The 19,879-nt window shown below is 39.3% G+C and overlaps 1 protein-coding gene across 50 annotated transcripts in view; it reads left to right on the forward strand.

The window, feature by feature from the left end:
- The window catches only part of ANK2 (ankyrin 2), a 371,582-nt gene extending 352,083 nt beyond the window's left edge, over positions 1-19,499 (forward strand). For 30 of the 50 annotated variants that reach the window (XM_074823462.1, XM_074823464.1, XM_074823465.1 and 27 more), the window contains 11 exons: positions 446-520; positions 2,624-2,755; positions 3,274-3,420; positions 4,728-5,007; positions 7,389-7,674; positions 9,466-9,558; positions 10,033-10,116; positions 11,741-11,905; positions 13,294-13,476; positions 15,023-15,114; positions 17,210-19,499. In XM_074823462.1, coding sequence (XP_074679563.1) covers positions 446-520; positions 2,624-2,755; positions 3,274-3,420; positions 4,728-5,007; positions 7,389-7,674; positions 9,466-9,558; positions 10,033-10,116; positions 11,741-11,905; positions 13,294-13,476; positions 15,023-15,114; positions 17,210-17,393 — 1,721 coding nt within the window. In that variant the 3' untranslated portion in view covers positions 17,394-19,499. The remainder of the gene's footprint in view (positions 1-445; positions 521-2,623; positions 2,756-3,273; positions 3,421-4,727; positions 5,008-7,388; positions 7,675-9,465; positions 9,559-10,032; positions 10,117-11,740; positions 11,906-13,293; positions 13,477-15,022; positions 15,115-17,209) is intronic. The other 20 variants (XM_074823487.1, XM_074823498.1, XM_074823504.1 and 17 more) reach the window with 1 other exon arrangement.
- Positions 19,500-19,879: the final 380 nt, after the last annotated feature.

The following is a 19,879-nucleotide window of genomic DNA, read 5'->3' on the forward strand; positions in this document are numbered from 1 at the left end:
TTCCCTACAACAGAAGGAACATAATTAGAAGCACCAGTCCAGATGAATTTTTCAACCTTGGCATTTACTAAGGAGGCATGGAAATTTATGGCTCTTGACTTAGTTGAAGTCTTCAATTTAATGTTAGAATGAAGTTTTAGAATAAAATGCTTGGCCATAATAGGACAGTAGGCACAGTAGGCACTTAGTCCTTGTTTAGATTTTCACATGAAAGCCTGATTTTCAAATGGAAAATGCAGATAGTTCTGTGCTTTTTGAAAAATCAAGCTTTTTTTTCTTAACCTGGAGATTTAGAGTCCTCACTTTAGTTACCCAGTTGTAACAGCCTCTCCACATTGAGATTACAGTAGTTAGAAAAAACCCACTTTCCCTTCTTGGGCTATATCAGCTATGAAAATGGTTTTTAACTTGTAAAAGGCAACTTGTGGCTCTCTTTGACCTTTAGATCAACAGGATGATCCGGAAAGGACAGAGGAAAGACTGGCCCACATTGCTGATCATCTTGGATTCAGCTGGACAGGTAAAATGCATGTCTACTCCAGACAGAAAGGAGGGGAGCATTCTTTCTCACTTCTTTGCTGATTCTTTCAGATGATTTCCTGATTATCTAAAGATGTTTTATAGAAATACTTCAGTACCTTACTGTCTTCTGGTTACTAAGATTCCTATAGCCTATTAGGTAAGAACTCAGATGCAGAGGTAAAGCCTTGGCACTTGCTGTGGCATCTCCAGAGGGAAAGCCCCTAGGATGAGAGAGTGATAAAGAGCTGGCATATGTTACCCTACTCTTTTTGTGCAAAACGCAACAACTCTGGCTAGAAGTTAAATGAATACATGAATAAACATCATCTCTGTTCTGGAACTCCTGAGCTGGAAGACCACTGACATCAGCTTCTTTTCTACAGAACTGTGCTGAGGAAAAAAGGATAAAAAGGGACCTCTTTGTAGCAATCATTTTAATAGTGTTGATTTAATAGATCTGAGACAATTAACTTTACTGGGTACAAGCAGAAGTAACACTGAATGAGATGCAGATGTGTGTCACTGAAAATCAGCTACAAGTGTTTACAAAGAAAAAGAGCTGTGCAGAAATCTCAATGCTATGTCAAACTGTGCAATCCAACAAAAAATTGCTACCAAAAAGGTTAAATCAGGTCTACGCTTTTTTGCATCTATGCCTAGAGCAGTACCACACTCCTGAAAATAAGCAAGGCTCTAGGAGTTAAAGAAGAGTTGTATACCAGAGAAAAAAATGTTAACTCCTTAATAACGAAAGTTGTGATCTACACTGTTTTTATAATCATCTTCAGAGTGTATGCAAAATATCACTGATACTTTTGCTTATGTTACCTTTTCCTTTCCTGTCCTCTATTTCAATCCATAGAGAAGACTGGGAGCGTATGTCACTCATCCCAACATGGATTATCTTGAAATCAGTAGGACTTGGACCTGTGCAATGTAACAGATTAGGAAACTGCTGAAAATTTTATGAAAATGAACAGACAGTTCTGAAAACAAAACTAGAAAAAAATGGATGCTCATCAAATAGACAATGTTTTTATAGCATTTTAGAGAGGGCAGGGTAATACACCTGCATAAATATTGTTGTCATATTATGGTAAAGATTGATTTTTGTTCAAACTTATTTGATTACCTAGGATTTGAATCTAATGTGTAATTTCTGTATATTTGCTGAAGTTTACCGTTGTACCAGTTTTCAAGCCGGCCTGGAAATAAGGTTATCTGGGGTTTGGGATTAAAAACATGACACCCTTCAAAATCAAGTCCATACCACTGTAGCATGACAATGGAATAGAATGTGAATCCTTCTTTGTGAAAGAAGCAGAAATCTGGAGACCAGGAATAACAGTAGGAATCTCACAAATTCTCCATGGCTTTAACTCATTTTATGACCTGTTTCAATGGTTGCATCTTATTTTAGTGATGGCAGGAAGATGCTTTTGGTTCTGGATACAATAAAGATGTTACAGATAATTAAACCATTTCCCTTTTCTGGACTGCAGTCTTGACCCTATGCTACATCAGAAAGACATCAGTTATTCTTAGTTTCACATTTTCAGGTTTTGGTTTTCAACTGTAATTAGTAGACATTTACTTTTCTTTGAATGAAACAAGTCCAGGGGAGTAGAAATATTATGCTTTAATCTAGCCCTAGAAAGTGCTATTACTTAAAATTAATTCTTTTACTAGATTTTGATCAAAGTTTCTGAAATATTCAATGTTTCAGAGGATAGAATCTGCTGAGCATGGTGCTCTGTAGCTAGAAATATTTCTATCTGTTCATGTGCTGTTTCTGCAACTGCACTCTATTTGATAGCTTGTCATTGCTAAATTTTGTCAGTGGTGGTGTGCCCTGAGAACTAGGAATGGTAGACATAAAAAATAAAAGCTCATGCAGGCCCATCATTTCTATACATAATGCATTTCTGTCTTTGCGAGAACTTACTGTTTAACAATGTCTCTAAATATGACATAAGGTACATAGAAGCAAAGAGAATTTGGTTTCAGAAAAGTTTGAAGTCTACTTTGCTGCTGACAGCCATAAAATAGATGTAAGGCAGGGAAAAAGAGACATCTTTACAGAGATAGATTTCTTTTTCAGAGCTAGCAAGAGAGCTGGATTTCACAGAAGAGCAAATTCACCAGATCCGAATTGAAAATCCTAATTCACTTCAAGACCAGAGCCATGCACTCCTCAAATACTGGCTTGAAAGGGATGGGAAACATGCAACAGGTTTGTTTCCACTTACAGTACATATAACTGTCTCAAATTTGCTAGCTTAGGTGACAGATGTGTCTTATAATCACAAAAAGAAAATTTAGATAAAATTTAGGCTATAGAAAGAATGACCATAGATGGCACTTAATTTTTTTTAAGCTTGTCTGTATAGCATAGCGTATCATAGGATTCTCAGACAAAGTAGTTTAATCTTGTTCACTTGAGGGCAAGGCAGAACATCTTATAGCAAAACAGACTGGAAAACCACTGAGGCCTCTTTTTCCTAAACTGAAAAATGTTTGGGGAAAGTAAACAAATGTGTTAAAGGAAAAAACAAAATGAGTGGTAATTTTTATAGACAGCCCTTCAGTTAATTTTAGATTTTACATAGCAATGCTTCTAAACACATCTGTATTTTATATATGATATTATATTGCTCAGTATCCTATATATGTCCTTCATATGGAAAACAGAAGGGAAGAGAGCATGTGAAATTCTTAACGCAGCTACATGGTGTTGTTCTAATGCCACAGATACAAATCTTACCCAATGTCTTACAAAAATCAACCGAATGGATATTGTTCACCTAATGGAGACCAGCGGCATAGACTCCATGCAGGTCCGCGGCACTCGCACGTACACAGAAATTGAACAAACAATAGGATTGGACCACAGTGAAGGTAAATGTCTCCTGACCCAGGCTGCCCAGGTTACCTCATTTAAGCACTCGCCTCTGTTCTGACATGTTTGACTAGGATAATCTGTTAACTCTGATGACTGAGCGCTAGAATCTCATTTTGAAAAGACAGGTAAGATGGATGAATGCAAGCATGACATCACACAGGTCACTGTGTCCCCAGGTATAAGATCCCTGCATTAGCCGATTCTTATAAAGCAAGTAAGGGAACGTTGTCAGAAACTACTGCAAATGCTTATGCCCAGCTTGATTTTTTGCTTATACAAATACTTTCACAGAAGTTAAGAAGGTTGCATTTGGATTTGACCAAGATTTGACCAAAAGGAAAACTACTCCATGCTTTGAAAAAACTTTTGGATTCAAGTATCTGGGATATTGTAATTCTGCTATGATGCAGCGGGATTTCATAAGTTTAAAAGTTCAGTAGATAAGATCAATGGTTGTAAACTAAAGAAACACCTCCAAATTATGGGAAATAAAATTCTCTTTTCTAGAAGCGATACTTTTACATCCTTAACTTAGTATTGAACTGGTAGCTTGGTAAAGTATTTGACAGCTGCAAACGTCCCATCTTTGAGAGAATGTAGGAATATAAGGTTGTTTGATATAATTAGCATTCTAACACCACAACTGATTAGTTTTAGAACATTAACCTCCATGTCCAGCTCAAATTCAGAGTTCAATAGGTTCCTAGAAAATGTGGCTAGTAAGGAAGAACAAAAGCCCAAGCTTGGGATTTGTAGCCCGTGGAACAGAAACGCATACGTTATTTTACAGTTTTTACAGAATGAGAGCCCTTGCTTTGAGATTAGGGGTTGGGGGTGGCTGGATGCATTTATGTGCCTTGAAGCACATAAATCAGCTAGTTCTTGCACCTAGTCCTGTATGAATTTCTTTGTCCATACTTGTGTAATTATTTTTTCCATAAGCAGATAAATAATGAACGGGGGGGAAAAAGATTCCTAAAACCTATCCTAATCTGCTGGAAAAAATCCTGTTGTGAATATTCTTTCATACTTTGAGGGTTTCAAGATTAATTACTCTAGGGAAACTTCTGGGTAAAATTTATTTTGCCTGTTACTGTCAAGATTCATTATTTGGCAATAGTAGTGGTAATCCAGTGTTCCTTCAGCTACTTAGAGAGGTTGTATCCTCTCCCACTCAAGATGTCTAAAAATCTCAGGTAATGTGTTCCATCCAGGGATTTTAAATGCACATGGGAATGAAAAGGACTTTCTGCATTCTAGTAAGATGTGTAATGGTATTTCTCATCTCTCTGTTTTTTTAAAGGGTTCTCTGCACTGCAAGAAGAACTGTACAGTTCAAGACATAAGCAAGAACAACATAGAATATCTAAAGACAGTGAGCCAACTGAACATCCTCCTATTGTCTCTGAGGAAGACGTGTCTGTCAGTTATTCTCCTTTCCAGGACAGTACTCCCAGGAGTGAGGCAGAAGTACCAATGGCTGAGCTCCTGAGACAAGCACCTAAGGAACAAGTAGAAGCTGAATTCTCAGGGAAACCCCAAGATGTGCCAGAAAAACCATCTGCTTCACAACATGAAAATTTGTAAGTGTCAGAAGACCAGAATGAAACCTATGTGGAGGGGATTATCTCTTCTCTGTGTAATAAGAGGATTTAACAGTTTTCTTTGAAACATATGACCTCAGTAGACTTCTCCTCCAATTGTGCGTACCAGTTCATTAGTTCCTACGGCAGGGTTTGACTCTTTAATCCATGTGGGGGAAGCCTTAAAGATTAGGAAAGTCAGTTTGTCACTGTGAACACAAAGCAATAATCTAGTCTGGTACATATGAAAGAAAAGAGAGGTAATGTAGAGGGGTTTTTCTGCAAACTGTGTATATTTTTCATATGTTAGATGGCAAGTAATGTTAAACTTAATGAAATTAAACCTAGAGGGGCATTTCTTCAACTTCAGGATGGCTTTTTCAGTTGAGGCAAACATTTTCCAACTTAATCATTACTTATAAAACACATAACCACATATTAGGAACTATATTTTTAAATGTAAATTGCAGATGGCCAAAGGAACAGACACAGGGTTTTATACAAACAAGACAGGAACAGAGATGGGGTTTTATAAAACAGGACAAAAGCACTCAAGGGAACACCACATGATAAAGTATAGATTTAGAAGACCTACACAGCAAAGCTTTGCATTCTGATTTGGGGCTGTCAGTGCGGTTAGTTTCACTTGGAAAGGAACTTGAAAAGGATCAGCTTGCTTTCTTCCCACCATCCCTAATTGTGTGCCTATGCTGGGAACTCCATGCAGGTGTTCATAGGCTGGCAGTGTATCAAGGGTCCCCTTCCAAAGAAGTGATTTTCCTGGGAGTGATTAGCTTTGATGTGGAGATGCAGCTCAGAACAGTCAAAGTGCAGCTGAGTCCAGCAAATGCTGTCTTGGGGATTCTTTTGCTCAAGATATGCTTTACACCCAGGAGAGAGTGTGGGAGACAGAAAACAGCATCAGAGGTAGAGGACTTACATTGCACACTGATAGACAAAAATACCAATGCTTCCTAATGACTGGCATGAGGAAATTAATGTTTTTGAGAAATAGAGAATATATTTGAGACAGTATTGCCAATACTAAACAAGAGTAGTGATGACAGGGGTATATCACTACGTTTCACGTCTAGCTTGAACTAGGAGGAAAATTGGGCTAGATTTAAATAGCCTATCAGGAACACATACTAAGAAGAATTATACACTAATACGTATAGCCTGGTGAATGGGGAAAAGGCTGGATCAATACCATTTAACTTGTACTACAGTGAAGTATTTTCTTACTTTAGAACACAATTGTTTCAAGTGGTGGTAAAACAAATTGTCAAAACCCAACTTGTATCAGCAAAAAACCATATTCATGTGAGTTATTCTGTTACTGTTGTTATTAGTGTTATCTACTCATGGGAATGGTTATGGAGAAGGGAATCTGCACTCTTATTGTTAAAATTTAACAATTTCCTCAGTTTAGGATAAGAAGGAAAAAAAGCAAGCATGTAGATCCTAGCTCCAAAACATCTCGGAAGTTTTAAAAATGGAAAATTTAATTTCTGCAGGCTTACAACTTTTCCAGATGTAATTCCACCAGTTTTGATATAGTTGTCTTTTTTTCTTTTTACCGATATACATGAAAAGGGAAAAGTCAACCTCAAAAGAAGATTTCAGGTGGCAAAGTGGGTAATGTTTTCACAACTAGTGCAAATCAGAAGTAACCTTTTCAAGCTAGCATGAGAGTTACAAGGTTGTAAGGTTGATAAAACTCAGACAAGAGTTAGCTTAAGATCTGAAGTCACTATTATTCACACATTTGCAACAGAAAAATACTGTGTGTACGTATGCTTTAATATACATTTTATCTTTATATACATTACATAGTAATGGATCTAATAATATGTTTAAATAACTTCTGGCACCAATTAAATCATAGCAATGTTCAACAGTGAAAATAACATTACAAACAAAATAAGATAGTCTACTAAATATGTTTGGTAAAGCTCCAGAATTCTATGTGAAAGTTGGTCTCTCCTGACATGCAGCTGTATCACTTGTAATTAAAGTAGTAGTTCCTTCACAACCATCTGCAGTAATCAAGTCTCCTTCCTCCCCCAAAAATAGGTAACACATAGATTAGTGAGGGCACAAGTGACAGCAAAGCTCACATAAATCCTCCACAAAGACCAAGTTTTGCGGAACTGGGTGCAACATTTGGACATCCATTTGGAGATTTTCTTGGGTTGGGAAGATGAGAAGGATTCCTAGCCTATAGTTACTGCTCTATAGTTACTGTCAAGGAGATTCAGTTATTTCTAGGCTTTGCTAGATGACAGACAACATAATATTTAATCAGTGCAGAATGTTCCATTTGTGGAAATTGGAAAGCACCGCATGGTAGTAACTTCCTTTGAACCTGTAATTCACAGCTTCGCAACTCCAGGAACAGAGCAGTCTACAGCATCAATAACTGGAAAAGCAGCAAGCGAAAAATCTGCACACTTCAGTGCGGCAAAGGAAGAGAGAGGAAAACCATCCCCACAGCCCCCATCACCTGCTCAGCGAGGTGACTCTCCCATCATCCAAGAGCCTGAGGACCCCCGACTCCACCAGGATGACCTCTCGCCAAGGAGAACTAGTCTAGTGATAGTGGAGTCAACTGATGAGCAGGCAGAAAAGTTTGGAAGAAGCTATGAAGAGGAATCTTTAGAAAAGGTAAGCAACAACTGTGTCTCAAAGTAATTGACACGAAAGAACAAGTTTTATGTCTCACTCATACCTTAAAATGAGAGTATTTTTAATTGGTGTAATTAATCCCCATCTGCAACTGACTCTTTTCTCTTTTCCTCTGTAGTTGTAAGGGACAGCAGTAGTAATTTGTATAGAGGTTTTCAAAGCTGAAGTAAAACCCAGATCCTAAAGTCTGGACTGTAATTCTGGTTCTGTTACCCTTACTTGTCCCTTGGTCTGTGACAGTTACATCCGTGCATGTGAGAGACAATTAGTGCAAGTAGCAGGTGCAGAAACAAACCAAAAGCTGAAAACCAGATGTAATGAAAGACAAAGTAATAACGTTAGAAGCTTGCGAAGAAAGGCAAAACTAGCCCAGAGCAGCATGAATAACAACACGAAAAACACTGTAGAGTTATTGAGGTGGAAAAGAGGTGGCAGGATGCACGTTGTAGAATACTAAGGATGTGCTGGAAGAAAAGAACTTGAGAATGGTGTTTATGTAGCATGCAGGCAGTGAAGAGAAATGGAGACAGGAGGTGGAAGAGAAGAACAAAAACTATGTGAGGTAGGTCATGGGTTGTGTAAGACAAAGGAACCTTATTGCAGTGTTTGGAGAGGGGAAGATGTCAAGAGGCAATGAAAGAAAGGAACTATATAGCTTTTAGTGGGGAATTTAAATTGGCACATAAACAGAATAAACGGCTTTCTTTGCCTGTTCTAAGTGGAAGAAAAGGAGAAGGCATAACTGGCCAGGAAATTAGTTTTATCAGTGAAGTTAGAGCAGAGAAAGCACAGTTTTACTTAAGCAGAAATTGTTTCCTGTTTTGACATTTATCTAGAAACAGGCTCTTCTTTCTTTGCTGTTCATGTTGCCAAATGTACCACCTCTAGAATGGAGTTTCAGAGCTCTGCCTCTGGGATCTCAGAAAAACGTTGGATATAAAATGTGTAGGATAAGTCAGATGTTGAAAGATTAGCTACAGTAGGACTCAATGCAGTGGGTGCTGTAGGAAAGGCTGCCCTCAAGGATAAGGTACTTTTTCCCTCCTGTTCTTTTATTAAAGTAAAACAAGAACAACCAGCACCACCAAAAAGAAACACTCCTCCTTATTTATTTTCCCCTTTATGTTTTTATACTGTTGATATTTCCCAGGTAGTTCTTTTCAGCTTCTCTTTACCTTCTGACCTCTTCATTTAAATTTTTAATTCTTCCCTGTGCAGGAGAGAGAACAACTTCAACACTTGTTACTAATTTTTGTTGATCTTTCCAGTGCCAAGGCTATTGATACGTTGTCCTCTAGTTAAAACTGTTTACTTCTAGTGTCTAGATGCTGCACTGCGTACTTCCCAGTAGGGAGGATTAAAAGGCCTTCCTGTAATTTTCTGTGTAATTACAGAAGAAACCATATGCAATATGTATGAATTCCAGAGTTGGTGTTAGTAATACCTTCTAGTCCACCTGTAACAATGTCATGCCACAAATTTCAGGCTTGTTACTGGCAACCTTAAGAGCACTAAGACCATCCTGTAGGATTGGTACCACAAAGATTCATCCTTCTTTTTTCAATATGCTAATGAACAGCTAATGATAGGCAAGTGGCCAAAGCCTCCCACCCCGCATCAGTGCTTCACAGGTTAAAGTCAGGTAAGAGGCCAAAATCCTGAAAGCAAAAATTTTCAGAAGTGAGGATGGTTTTAGATAAAAACAAGACAGAACCTGTGAGTACTGCTAGTACCACATACAACAGAGCACTGCTTCCATGCTTCCACTAGGAGTTAGCAGAGGAGTTAGGTGGGCTGGAGACCAGCTCGGACGAGGACGAGATGATCACTACCAGGGTTGTTCGTCGCCGGGTGATTATTCAGGTACTGAGTGTGGAGCGATGGCATGTGCCTGTGGTGACTAGGCCCTGGTGACACCTCTAGGCGTGCTGCAGAGACAGCTGCTTGGCTGGCATCGAGCCTGAAGCTGGATTGCTCCCAAATAATGCATGGCCATTGGAAAAGCCATTCCCATACCTTTTCTTGAAGGGAGGATTATAGTAATCTGCTAACCCAACTCTAAATTGCATTAGATGCCTCCATTAGATGGAGGAGGATGAAGACTTCTCAGCCCCATATGCAACGCAGTCAACTGACATATATTTGCCTGTCCATCGTGGCATAACTTTTCTTTGCATGCCTTCCTAAGTACTTATTTGCAGAACAAATGTTTTTTTTTCTAACATTTCTCAATTTTCTTTTTTCATTCTTTAACCAATTAACCAACTTAAAAATTGCTTATTTAAAGTGACCTAGGTGAAGGCCTTGCTTCATAAAACTTTGTTCTTTGTCGTACAGGCTGATAGTATGCCTGAAATGCCACCAGAAACAGTCACAGAAGAGCAATATACAGATGAACATGGCCACACAGTGGTAAAGAAGGTACTGTCAGTTATGCCCTTTGCTACCTTCTTACTGTCCTATAAAAGGAAGGATAAACACATCGACATACATGCCAAATTTGTGAAGGGGCATGATTTTCCAGAGTAGAGCTTGGAAGGGACCAGAATTTCTGTTCATGAGAGATTTCAAAGTTTGAAGAACTATTTTGATTTGCAAGATTATTCTGTGTTACAGTTTATAACTTAATATGACATATTTTGTTAATTTTCCCACTTAAAGCCAATGAAAATTCTGCATAGATCCACGTCTGAGAAAAAGTTCTTGTAAAAAACAAGAAGAGACCCACACCACCACAATTTTATCTAAAATCATGTTTGCTGGTATTAATGAAACTACCAGAGGGCTGGGTCTGCAAGAGTCATCTAAATCCAGACTTTACATCTTCAGAATTTCCACTCAGCTGTGCCTGATCAGGTTCCTAAATTTCTGTATATGTACATCCAGTTCAGTTTTTATGGCACAAATATAGGAAGTACTTATTTGTGTAGTGGCCTCATAAAATAAGCATTTTCAGACCATGCTTACAAAAGTGACTTCTGCACAGCATGGGAGCGGAACTTCCGTGCTCCTTGCTTTATCTGACAACTTAGTGCTTAGAGAATTGGTCTAGGACTTGGCTGAATTCTGCTTGGTGGCAAACTCCATCTTCTGTCTCCCAAGAAGACATCATAGACCCTCAGCTGGATAGCATCTCTGCAGAAGCTGCTTGAATTCAGATTAAAACAAACAACCTCAGCCAAACATTCCTGGGCATGTTGTGCAAGAGTGAGCACGACTGTATTCTTCTGGGTAGGTCTGTGCCCAGGAGGGCACTACACCCCCAACTCTGTGACTCTTAAATGTAGGTGACCCAGTCTGATTGAGCACCACAGAAAATAAGCTGTTGGACAAAGCAGGAGGTAACTGCTTAGTGTTGCCTTGTCAAAAGGGGCTGGGAAGGTATACAAAAATGTAAAGCTCCAGGTCATCCACAGAGGGAAGCATACCCATTCTCCTGAGAAATTTATGACATCTTGAACCCTGTAATTGTCTTCTGCTCCTTTTTGTTTGGCTTGCCAGTGCCTACAAAGCTGAAACACCAGATTAGTGTTTTAAGTAGATTAATTCTAGCTCACTAGTTCAGCAGTGGTTAGTACCATCGGTGTTACAATGCGATGTCCAAGTCCCTCTGTGATTCTTGTTCTAAGCATTTGTTAGCCAAGTTGCTAACCTCTTACTTTCAGAAGCCTTTCTGAAAATATCAGTCTGAAAATGTTTTCGTGCAGTTGTAAAGTATTGTTTTCTCTCTAAAATACTCCACCTCTTTTCCTAATAATAACTACTGCTTTAGAGAGTCATTCCAATACCTATATTGTGCCCACTTGTGAATTAAGTTTATGGAAGCTTTGCTGTGTGGCAGCCTAAGTAGGGCTAATGCATCAACTTGCAGCTTTACTACAGGTACTTGTGAGTATGTGTGTTAAAGACTAAAACACAGAACCATCCATGTAGGTTTTGCTGTGTAGGAAAAAATGCCCTTTGGGTAGAAAATACTACATAGAGAATAAGGAGGAATATGTTGTTGTTAATTATTTTGGGTCAAAGCTCTATTTCATCCCTTCAGGTCACTAGAAAGATCATCCGGCGATATGTTTCTCCAGATGGCACAGAAAAAGAGGAAGTCCTAATGCAAGGACCACCACAAAAACCTGTCACCGTTGAAGAAGGAGATGGCTATTCCAAAGTTGTAAAACGGGTTGTGCTGAAGAGCGGTGGTGAACAGTCAGAGGTCAGATCTACTTTCTTTGCTGCGGTACAAAGCAGCAGTACACCAACAGCATACTTTGTAATTAATCTCACTTATGCCAACAACATTCAGTTTTGAATGATACTTTTAAAAGTTCTCTTGCAGACAGAAAGGCCTCAGAATAGAGACAGGGAAAAGCCAGGGGGTAGGCAGGGAAAAAGGGCAGTTTTCTCTGAAAATAAGTCAGGATACAGATTCTGTGATTTATGACAAGTACCAAATTCATAAAGAAAGCAGCTTTGTACTAAGATGACATATAGGTAAATGGCAAATCTGTATTTGTTATTACACCTCTCACTCTAATAAGAAAATTGGTGAATGCTGTAATGAAATGATCTGATGTTCTCTAGGTTTCTACAGCTAAGCCCTTCTAAAGCTATACAATTATATTAGCTTTAACTTACTGGTGTGTTCTTTGCTTTGAAGAGGCTAAAAAAAATGTATTACTTCCATGGAAACTGTTTGTAGAACCAGGTAATTAAAAAGAAAAACAACCTCAAAAGGTGTCTTTTCCTGCCTTAGTTCACCACGTAGCCCTACAGAGATTTGCATCAGCACAACTAAGGTTGTGACAGAGGGCCAGAAGGTAGTAATAGGGCTCGCTTTCAGCAGCACTTTTGTTGAAAGCAATGTTTAACAAGCGGTCATTAGAAATGCTAAGAACATAATTGCCGTTCTCTCTTGCCAGAATCAATCATCAGAATTAATTCTCTAGGAGTAAGGTAACAAGAAAACAAAGTAATGGTTTTTAGTTAGTTGATCATACCAGAGCTACTCTTTATCATACGGAACCCATATACATGAAATTTGTATTTTGCCGAATCAAATCATGTTTGTCACTTTCCTGTGGTATTCTAATATTCTGGTCTGTTGCTCCTGTAAAAGTTCCTTACTTTTACAAGTGTGACTCATTTCTCAGAAGCATATCTTAAAATTAAGATATGGACCGATACCACTACTTTGTACTACCTGTGTGAATACATCAAGGGCTCACAGCAAGAGGTCCACTTGTTACCTGGTGTAACTCCAGTGGCCTTGGCGGGTGAGCCGGTACGGCAGCCTGTGGTGCAGTGGAGGGTGGCAATATTCCTGGCAGTTTTCACCCTGCCAGCATAAATAAAGCAGAATAAATTATCCAGGGCTGTTCCTGCTGAACTGGCATGTATCCTACAACATCACGTTCTGGAGCTGTAAAGCAGGTAATAAATGTACGCTCACTATTTTGATGCGTACGCATAGAAAGTGAGACACTTCTGATATTCTTGTTCTCTATGCCAGTGATCAGGAGAGAACGATAGAGTAACTAAAAGCTCTGTTAGTATCCATTATGTAATTCATACCTGGTGTACTTCTGCTTTCTGACCTTACAGGTGACCCTGTCTGAACCTGCTGCTTTGCCTAGTGCCTCCAAATTCCAGTCTGAACCCGTGGAAGGCCGGAAGGTCAGCAAGGTCACAAAGACCACAGTAGTGCAAGGAGAGAGAACAGAGAAATGCCTGGGGGATGCTAGCTTAGCTACTGATCTTCCGTCAGCCAAAGAGGACTTTGAAGAGGTACAAATGACTTTTAAATATAAATATTAAAACAAGTGTCACAACCTACCTGGGGACAAATTCCACTCTATTGAAAGTTTTGTGGGTGGAGCATCATACTCAACTACTGAGTGTAAACCTCTGTTGTTATACTCAGCCATGTTATAAAAGAATTAGTATATAAAGTGTGTGTGTAGGAAGCTAACATTACAGATTTAGCTATGAAACATTTGAGGGTTCTAAAAAAACCCATGGAGGCTTTAAGTAAAGTTGTTAGAAATCATGGGTGTGGTTACTGTTAAAAAAAAAGTTCATTCATATGTTACCACTCATGGAGCTAATTTTAGAAATCGGTAGAGTTCAGTCGTAATCCCTGGGTAAATTGATGTATTTGTCCTTGAAGGGAAGAAATAGCTACTAAGGTAATAAGCACCTTTCTTGTTTTTATGCTTTTTCTAATCAGTTTAGACATTTCAGTAATAGAAAAGTGATATTGATTTAATACAGCTTTTTCGATAAGGAACTGACAGCACTTCATTCTCAATCCATTTTATTGTCCCTTTGAATAACACGTGTAAAACGCATCTTAAAGATTCACGTGGATAAAAGTTGTGTGTCATTAGATGCAACACAAGTACTTGGTTTGGTTTTTTAATTTGACAAAATATAAAAGCATAGATGCAACAATATCATGGCCTGGATATTTTCTGCTGTACAATGGTATTACAGCTTGCAGGAAGACAAGAAGCACTAAGCTGTTAGACTGAGATGCCAAATTTCCTGTTACAAATATAGGTCCAGCAGCCAGATCCCTCTCTCCTGACAATAAAAAAAATAAGCAGCAAAACTTGTCACAGGGGGTTCAAAGGAATGGCTTGGGAAATAACACTTTTTTCCCAGCTTGCAGCTTCTAGCTTAGCAATTCGGGAAGCCTGTGGAAGATACCACAGACAAACCCACATCCAGCCAAAAGGAAAATAAAAATGCTGCTTTTTATTTTTTTTTTTTTTCCCCTATTTTCTGGTTTTCTATGAAGTATTAGTAACAGCAGATATTGTGTGGAAAAGCTTGCCAGGCTCCATTCCCTGCTGCTCCTGTTTCAGTACAGTCGAGGCTCAGGAGCATCGCCCATCATTTCTATGTGTGCCTGTCTCTGACCGCAGCACTGAGAACAGGCAGCTCAAGGTGGCAGTGGGAACAGCCGTACAAGAGAGAGTATTTTCTGGGACAGGAAAAAGGTTGCTGTAGCAGCCGTCATAAACAGATGCAAAAGATGAGATCTGCAAGGCCGTGAGTTGGGCTACTTCAGAGTTGGAAAGGAAGTACCAAGACATGCTTCAGTACAATTATTAGTAAAATGAAACTATCCTATACAAGAAACTGTAACTGATCTGTACATGTGAGGAATATTTGAAAGAATGCAAGTGGCAAGCAGATGCTTCTCTTGTTTGTCTATTCAACATTTTCTCAGCATTCAACTTCATTAATATAAAGCACTGAAGTATGAAGAGCATTATCTTCTGCCCTAGGTTTTTGTTTTAATTGGAAGTTTATGTTTTAATTCAAGGCGTTGAGCTATACAGGTAACCAAATGAAAGTCCAACTCCCTGCTTTAGTAGAGAAAGAAATCATGAAAGAGGATGGATCAATTGTTAAAAGGTTTGGCTTGGCATGTCAGTGAACCGCTACTAGAAAAGGATTAACAAACTCATAATAAATGGGTGGATTTAAGTGAGTGTCTGAAGTAAAACCACTGGCGGCATCTAAAGCTTTATGTGCAAAAGTACTAAAGATTCCTACTAACATTCTGTTCCAGGAAGGGATGCACGCACTGGAAAGGCCTACATTCACTTGAAAAAAGACTGGGTGACGAGGGGTGCGGTGGGTGCACCCTGGCCAGCAGCCAAGCACCACACAGCTGCTCCCTAACCCTCCTGCCCCACCTTGGAATGGGGGAGAGAATGGAACAGCAAAAGGGGGTTGAATGAAGACAGTTTAATAAGTGAAGAGGGAAGAACAACCAAACAAGCAATGCAAAGGCTCCTCCTCCCACTCACCACCTCCCACAAGCAGACTGATGCCCAGCCAGTCACTGAGCAATGGTCACCATGGAAGATATAACCCCCTGTGCCCCCCAGCTTCTTCCTTTATCCCCTGTATTTACTGCTGAGCACGATTCTATAGAGTATGGACTATCCCTTTGGCCAGTTCGGGTCAGCTGTCCTGGCTGGGTGCCCTCCCAATCTCACTGAGAAGGCCAGTGGGGCAAAAAAGAGAAAGTATCGGTGCTGTGTAAGCACTGCTCCGCAGTAGCCAAAGCACTGGTCTGTTACCAGCACTGGTTTAGACCCAAATGGAAAACAGCCCCCTGTGGAGAAAGTTAACTGCATCCTGGCTAGACCCAGTACAGAGGGGTATCACTGTCCAGCTGGTTTCATAGGAGGCACTACAAGAATAACAGTGTGATTTACAGTTCAAACAGCAGCAATCAAGGTTACTCCAAAAATATTTTTTTTCATACCAGTTGAATCTGTGATCATTTGATAATTTGAACATTATTAAAATACATGAGAGCATATATGAAGATAAATATAGATATATGCGTGTGACAGTTGAGCCTTACGAAGAATGAGGCAGGGCAGATAGATAGGAAAATATTTGGAAGAAAAAAAAGCCACTGTAGCGCAGCAAGTGTATTCATTCCTGCCACACACAGCTTGAGTCGAGGCTGCCACTGGCATCTTTTACACACCTTTTCTTTCAGACCATTTGAGTTGATGGTGGCCATTGAGGCAGTAAAGCCAACGTTAGCATTTGAAAGACCATCCCAACCAAACTGTGTCTGTAATTGTAACAAGCCTTAAAACACCCACCAGTTTCAGAGTTAGCAGGATGGTGTTGCAGGGACACGCCTTGTTGCATCTCCTTTTGGATGAAGGGTGAGCATTCTTGTCAGAGTGCTCCATCTAATGGAGGGACCTTCTGGTCATCCAGGTCAAATTAAGAAGTGTCAGCTGTCTGACAAAAATTGAGCTATTCCTGGCTGAGCACGCAGGGATTTCCAAGTGTGCTTGGCTTCCCACGGTCCTCTCTCAAGGACACGGACCAAAAATTAGGCTTCTGGGTAAGACTAAGCAAGAGACACCCAGTTGTCCTATGACAACTACATTTATTTGCCTAGTTCTGGAAGAGACTTGGTGAGAGTTAAGGTTCTGATTAGTAGAGCAAGATGGTTCCAATGAGGTAAGGGAGTAATTAACAGAATAGTTTACTACATTTGTGGTAATCTAGTGTTGTTTTACTGGCCATCAGAAGTAAGACTTGTTCAAAAGTAAGTATTCAAGAAATTAATCAGTTTACTATTGCACAGGACAACTCTGTATGTTGACATTAAAGACAGGAAATAGGAAGGTCTTTTGTGAATTTCAACATATGTTGCATGTCTGTGTGTTACAGCATGGTTTTGCTTTAAACTCTATGCTTTTTGCATTAAAACTCTATGCTTAATCAGCATATAGAGATTAATTGCTATTAGTTTACATTATGAAAGCCAATTAAAGCAGTGGTGTGTGTTGTGTATTCAGAATGCATAACAAATATCTGACCGCAGTAGCTGATTTAAACTGCCAGTTACAGTTCTTCTCATGTTATTTTAAATGAAAGAGACTTAAAACTGCAGCTGAAAAGGAGCATTTTTTAAAACCTTCAGAACTGTGGGCTTTTAAAGACAGTTTTCTCCTTTCTTTTGTTTTAGGACAACACTGAGTAAAGCCAGCACACAGAAGAGGACTGTGATGAAGGATCGGTATGGAAAACATGTTCATATAGAAGAGCTGGAAGACACACCAGAAGCACTACCCCAGGATGACCTCCAACATGACCTCCAGCAGCTTCTCAGACACTTCTGCAACGAGGGCTGGAAACAGGAGGCGAAGTGAGAAGCTGCCACCCCTCAGCACCACCATCCATCCCGTATGCAACATTCATCCTCTCTAGGTGTAGACGTTCTTACCGACATAATCACTGGAAGACACTGCCATTTCTACTTGTGCAGATGCCGTGAATTCATTTCTTCCCCCCTCCCCGTATTTGATTTTGGGTTTTTGTTATTTTTTACCCTGTAAGCTAATTTGTGACCAAAGATAGCATCCTTCATTCAGGATGATTTATCCACCGAATCGTCGTCTTTGTGCTGTACTGGGAATTTGTCAGCATCGCCACTTCTTGCTGTTCCTTTGCTTCTGCACTAGCTTCATGAAATTGCATTTGTCAAGCCAACTTTCATCTACAGGCCTCTTCAAGTGACTATGTACATGCATCATAAAAAAGGGAGTTCACATGTAAACTGTATATAGCAAGAGTATTCGAACTTACAAGACTGCAGAAAACACACTGCCTGTGACTACAATTAGCATCATGGATTACAAGGTCTATTGACACTGCTGAACAGCGATTAATAAAATAATGTTAACACAATCGACTGCAAACACAGACCGACTGAGGAGGAAGCACTGCAGAGCTACTGCATCCATAAGACTTCCAGTTTAGGGATCTACTATAGTTAAAGACTCTAAGAGTCAGGCTAAAAACCTGGAAATTCAGCTGTTCTCATGAAGTAACAGCTGACTGTGGCCATTAATACTTCTAAGACCTTCGGACAGCCACTTAATGATTTCCAGAAAAAAAAAAAAAAAATTACCCAATTAGGTAACCAACTTGCTAGCAGCTATATCTATGGCACATTTGCATACGGTATTAAAATCTTTTAGATCTGGACATGTGGCAGGGTGTATTAAACAATTATAACTACAGTAGTTTCCTGTTTTCATCACTGCTTAGCAAACCACACTGTCTTTATTGGTGGTACTTCCTGCTGGCCACTGCACTGTAGATAACGATGGGAGAAAGACTTACCCACTATACAAGGAGAGTAATTAATTCACCGTGTTTTATCAAGATTGCCTCTTATCCAATACATGCATGTGGCATTTGAAGGTCAAAACCAAACCCTCCTATAATCACGTCAGCTTGTTAGCCCTCTTAGCACTGAGCGAGCAGTTTTTATCTTCCAATCAAGTGTTTTTTAAAGAGAAAGTGCTCACAATCCTCAAAAGCCAGTTTCTGTTCATATTTTGTTATCTCTCTCTCTATATATAATATATATATTTCTAAACCAACCCTCTGAAAACCACATTAGCATGTCTGCACTTTTGTTTTCAAAAAAGGGAACATAGAGATCTGTCATTTTGGGTGTTCTATACCTTGGTATTTAATGGAGGGAGCTCTGTAGTGTTTTAGCATATGTAATACACACAAACACACTAACTAAATGTTTTTAAACAGCTGTTTGATTTTTTTAATAGTGTACTCAAAACCAGAGTAAAACAAATCCTCTCCTCTAGGACTAATACCTTTTCCAAGCTTATCTGGCCTTCTACCATTATGGGGGGTGGTTTGTTTTTTTAATGACTCACTCAGTGCTCAGAACAAGGGCACTTCCTCATTAAGGTAATGATGCCAAAAGCATGAAAACATCTTGGGAGTTCTGGCTTCTTGCAGGCAAAACAACCCGAGGTGCCATGCTAACACTTTTGGCAGGCAGGAAACAAACAAAAATTTTAAAAAGTGTTTTGGCAGCCAAACTGAATGAGACCCATGATGAAACATTTCACAACGCATCATGGCTTTCTTCGTGTCAGAGACAGCACAGGATGATCTTCAAGGATGGGGCTCTAAAGAAATGCATTTCTGTTGTGTTATTTGCGGTGCAGATGATGTTCTGTGTAACAACATAATGGTTATTCACCTCTTATTTTGATTTTTTGCTGTGTTATCAAAGAACTTGAATACTGTGAGAAGAAGTGAATTTTAAGTTGACGAATCAGCATCTTGTTCCCATGGTGATAACACTAATTGAATATATCTATGAGGGCATGTATTAGTTAAAAATTAAAAAAAATACAACACTAACAATACATAGCTGCAATGTGTACAATGGCTGATTTAACTAAATAAAAATGTACAAGTGTTAAATGTAGAAATAACGGCTCACTCTCTTTTACTGCCAATGCAGCATAAAAAGGAACAGCACCCATTTGGGTACCTTAACTGAACTATCATAATTATGATTCCACTGTGCCCAGCTCCCTAAGAGAGATGTAGAGTGTTTCTTTTTTTTTTTTTAAATTCTGCTATTCAGCACCAATTGGTGTCACTCTGTTATGTCAGATACAGGTGGGGGGGTTTTTTGAATTATTGTTAGTAGTTTTTCAAAGGGTATCTAGCCATATTTTCTAGTTCTTTTATTTGGCCTGAAATGATGGAATTTTTCTTTGAATAGGGCCCAGACTGTTTGTCACAGTCAATTACTTTTTCAGTGCCCCCTACTGGGAGTGTCTCAGCCAGAGGAAAGAGGGGAGAAGAC

This window comes from Strix aluco, chromosome 4, assembly GCF_031877795.1.
Source record: "Strix aluco isolate bStrAlu1 chromosome 4, bStrAlu1.hap1, whole genome shotgun sequence".
Lineage (NCBI taxonomy): Eukaryota > Metazoa > Chordata > Aves > Strigiformes > Strigidae > Strix > Strix aluco.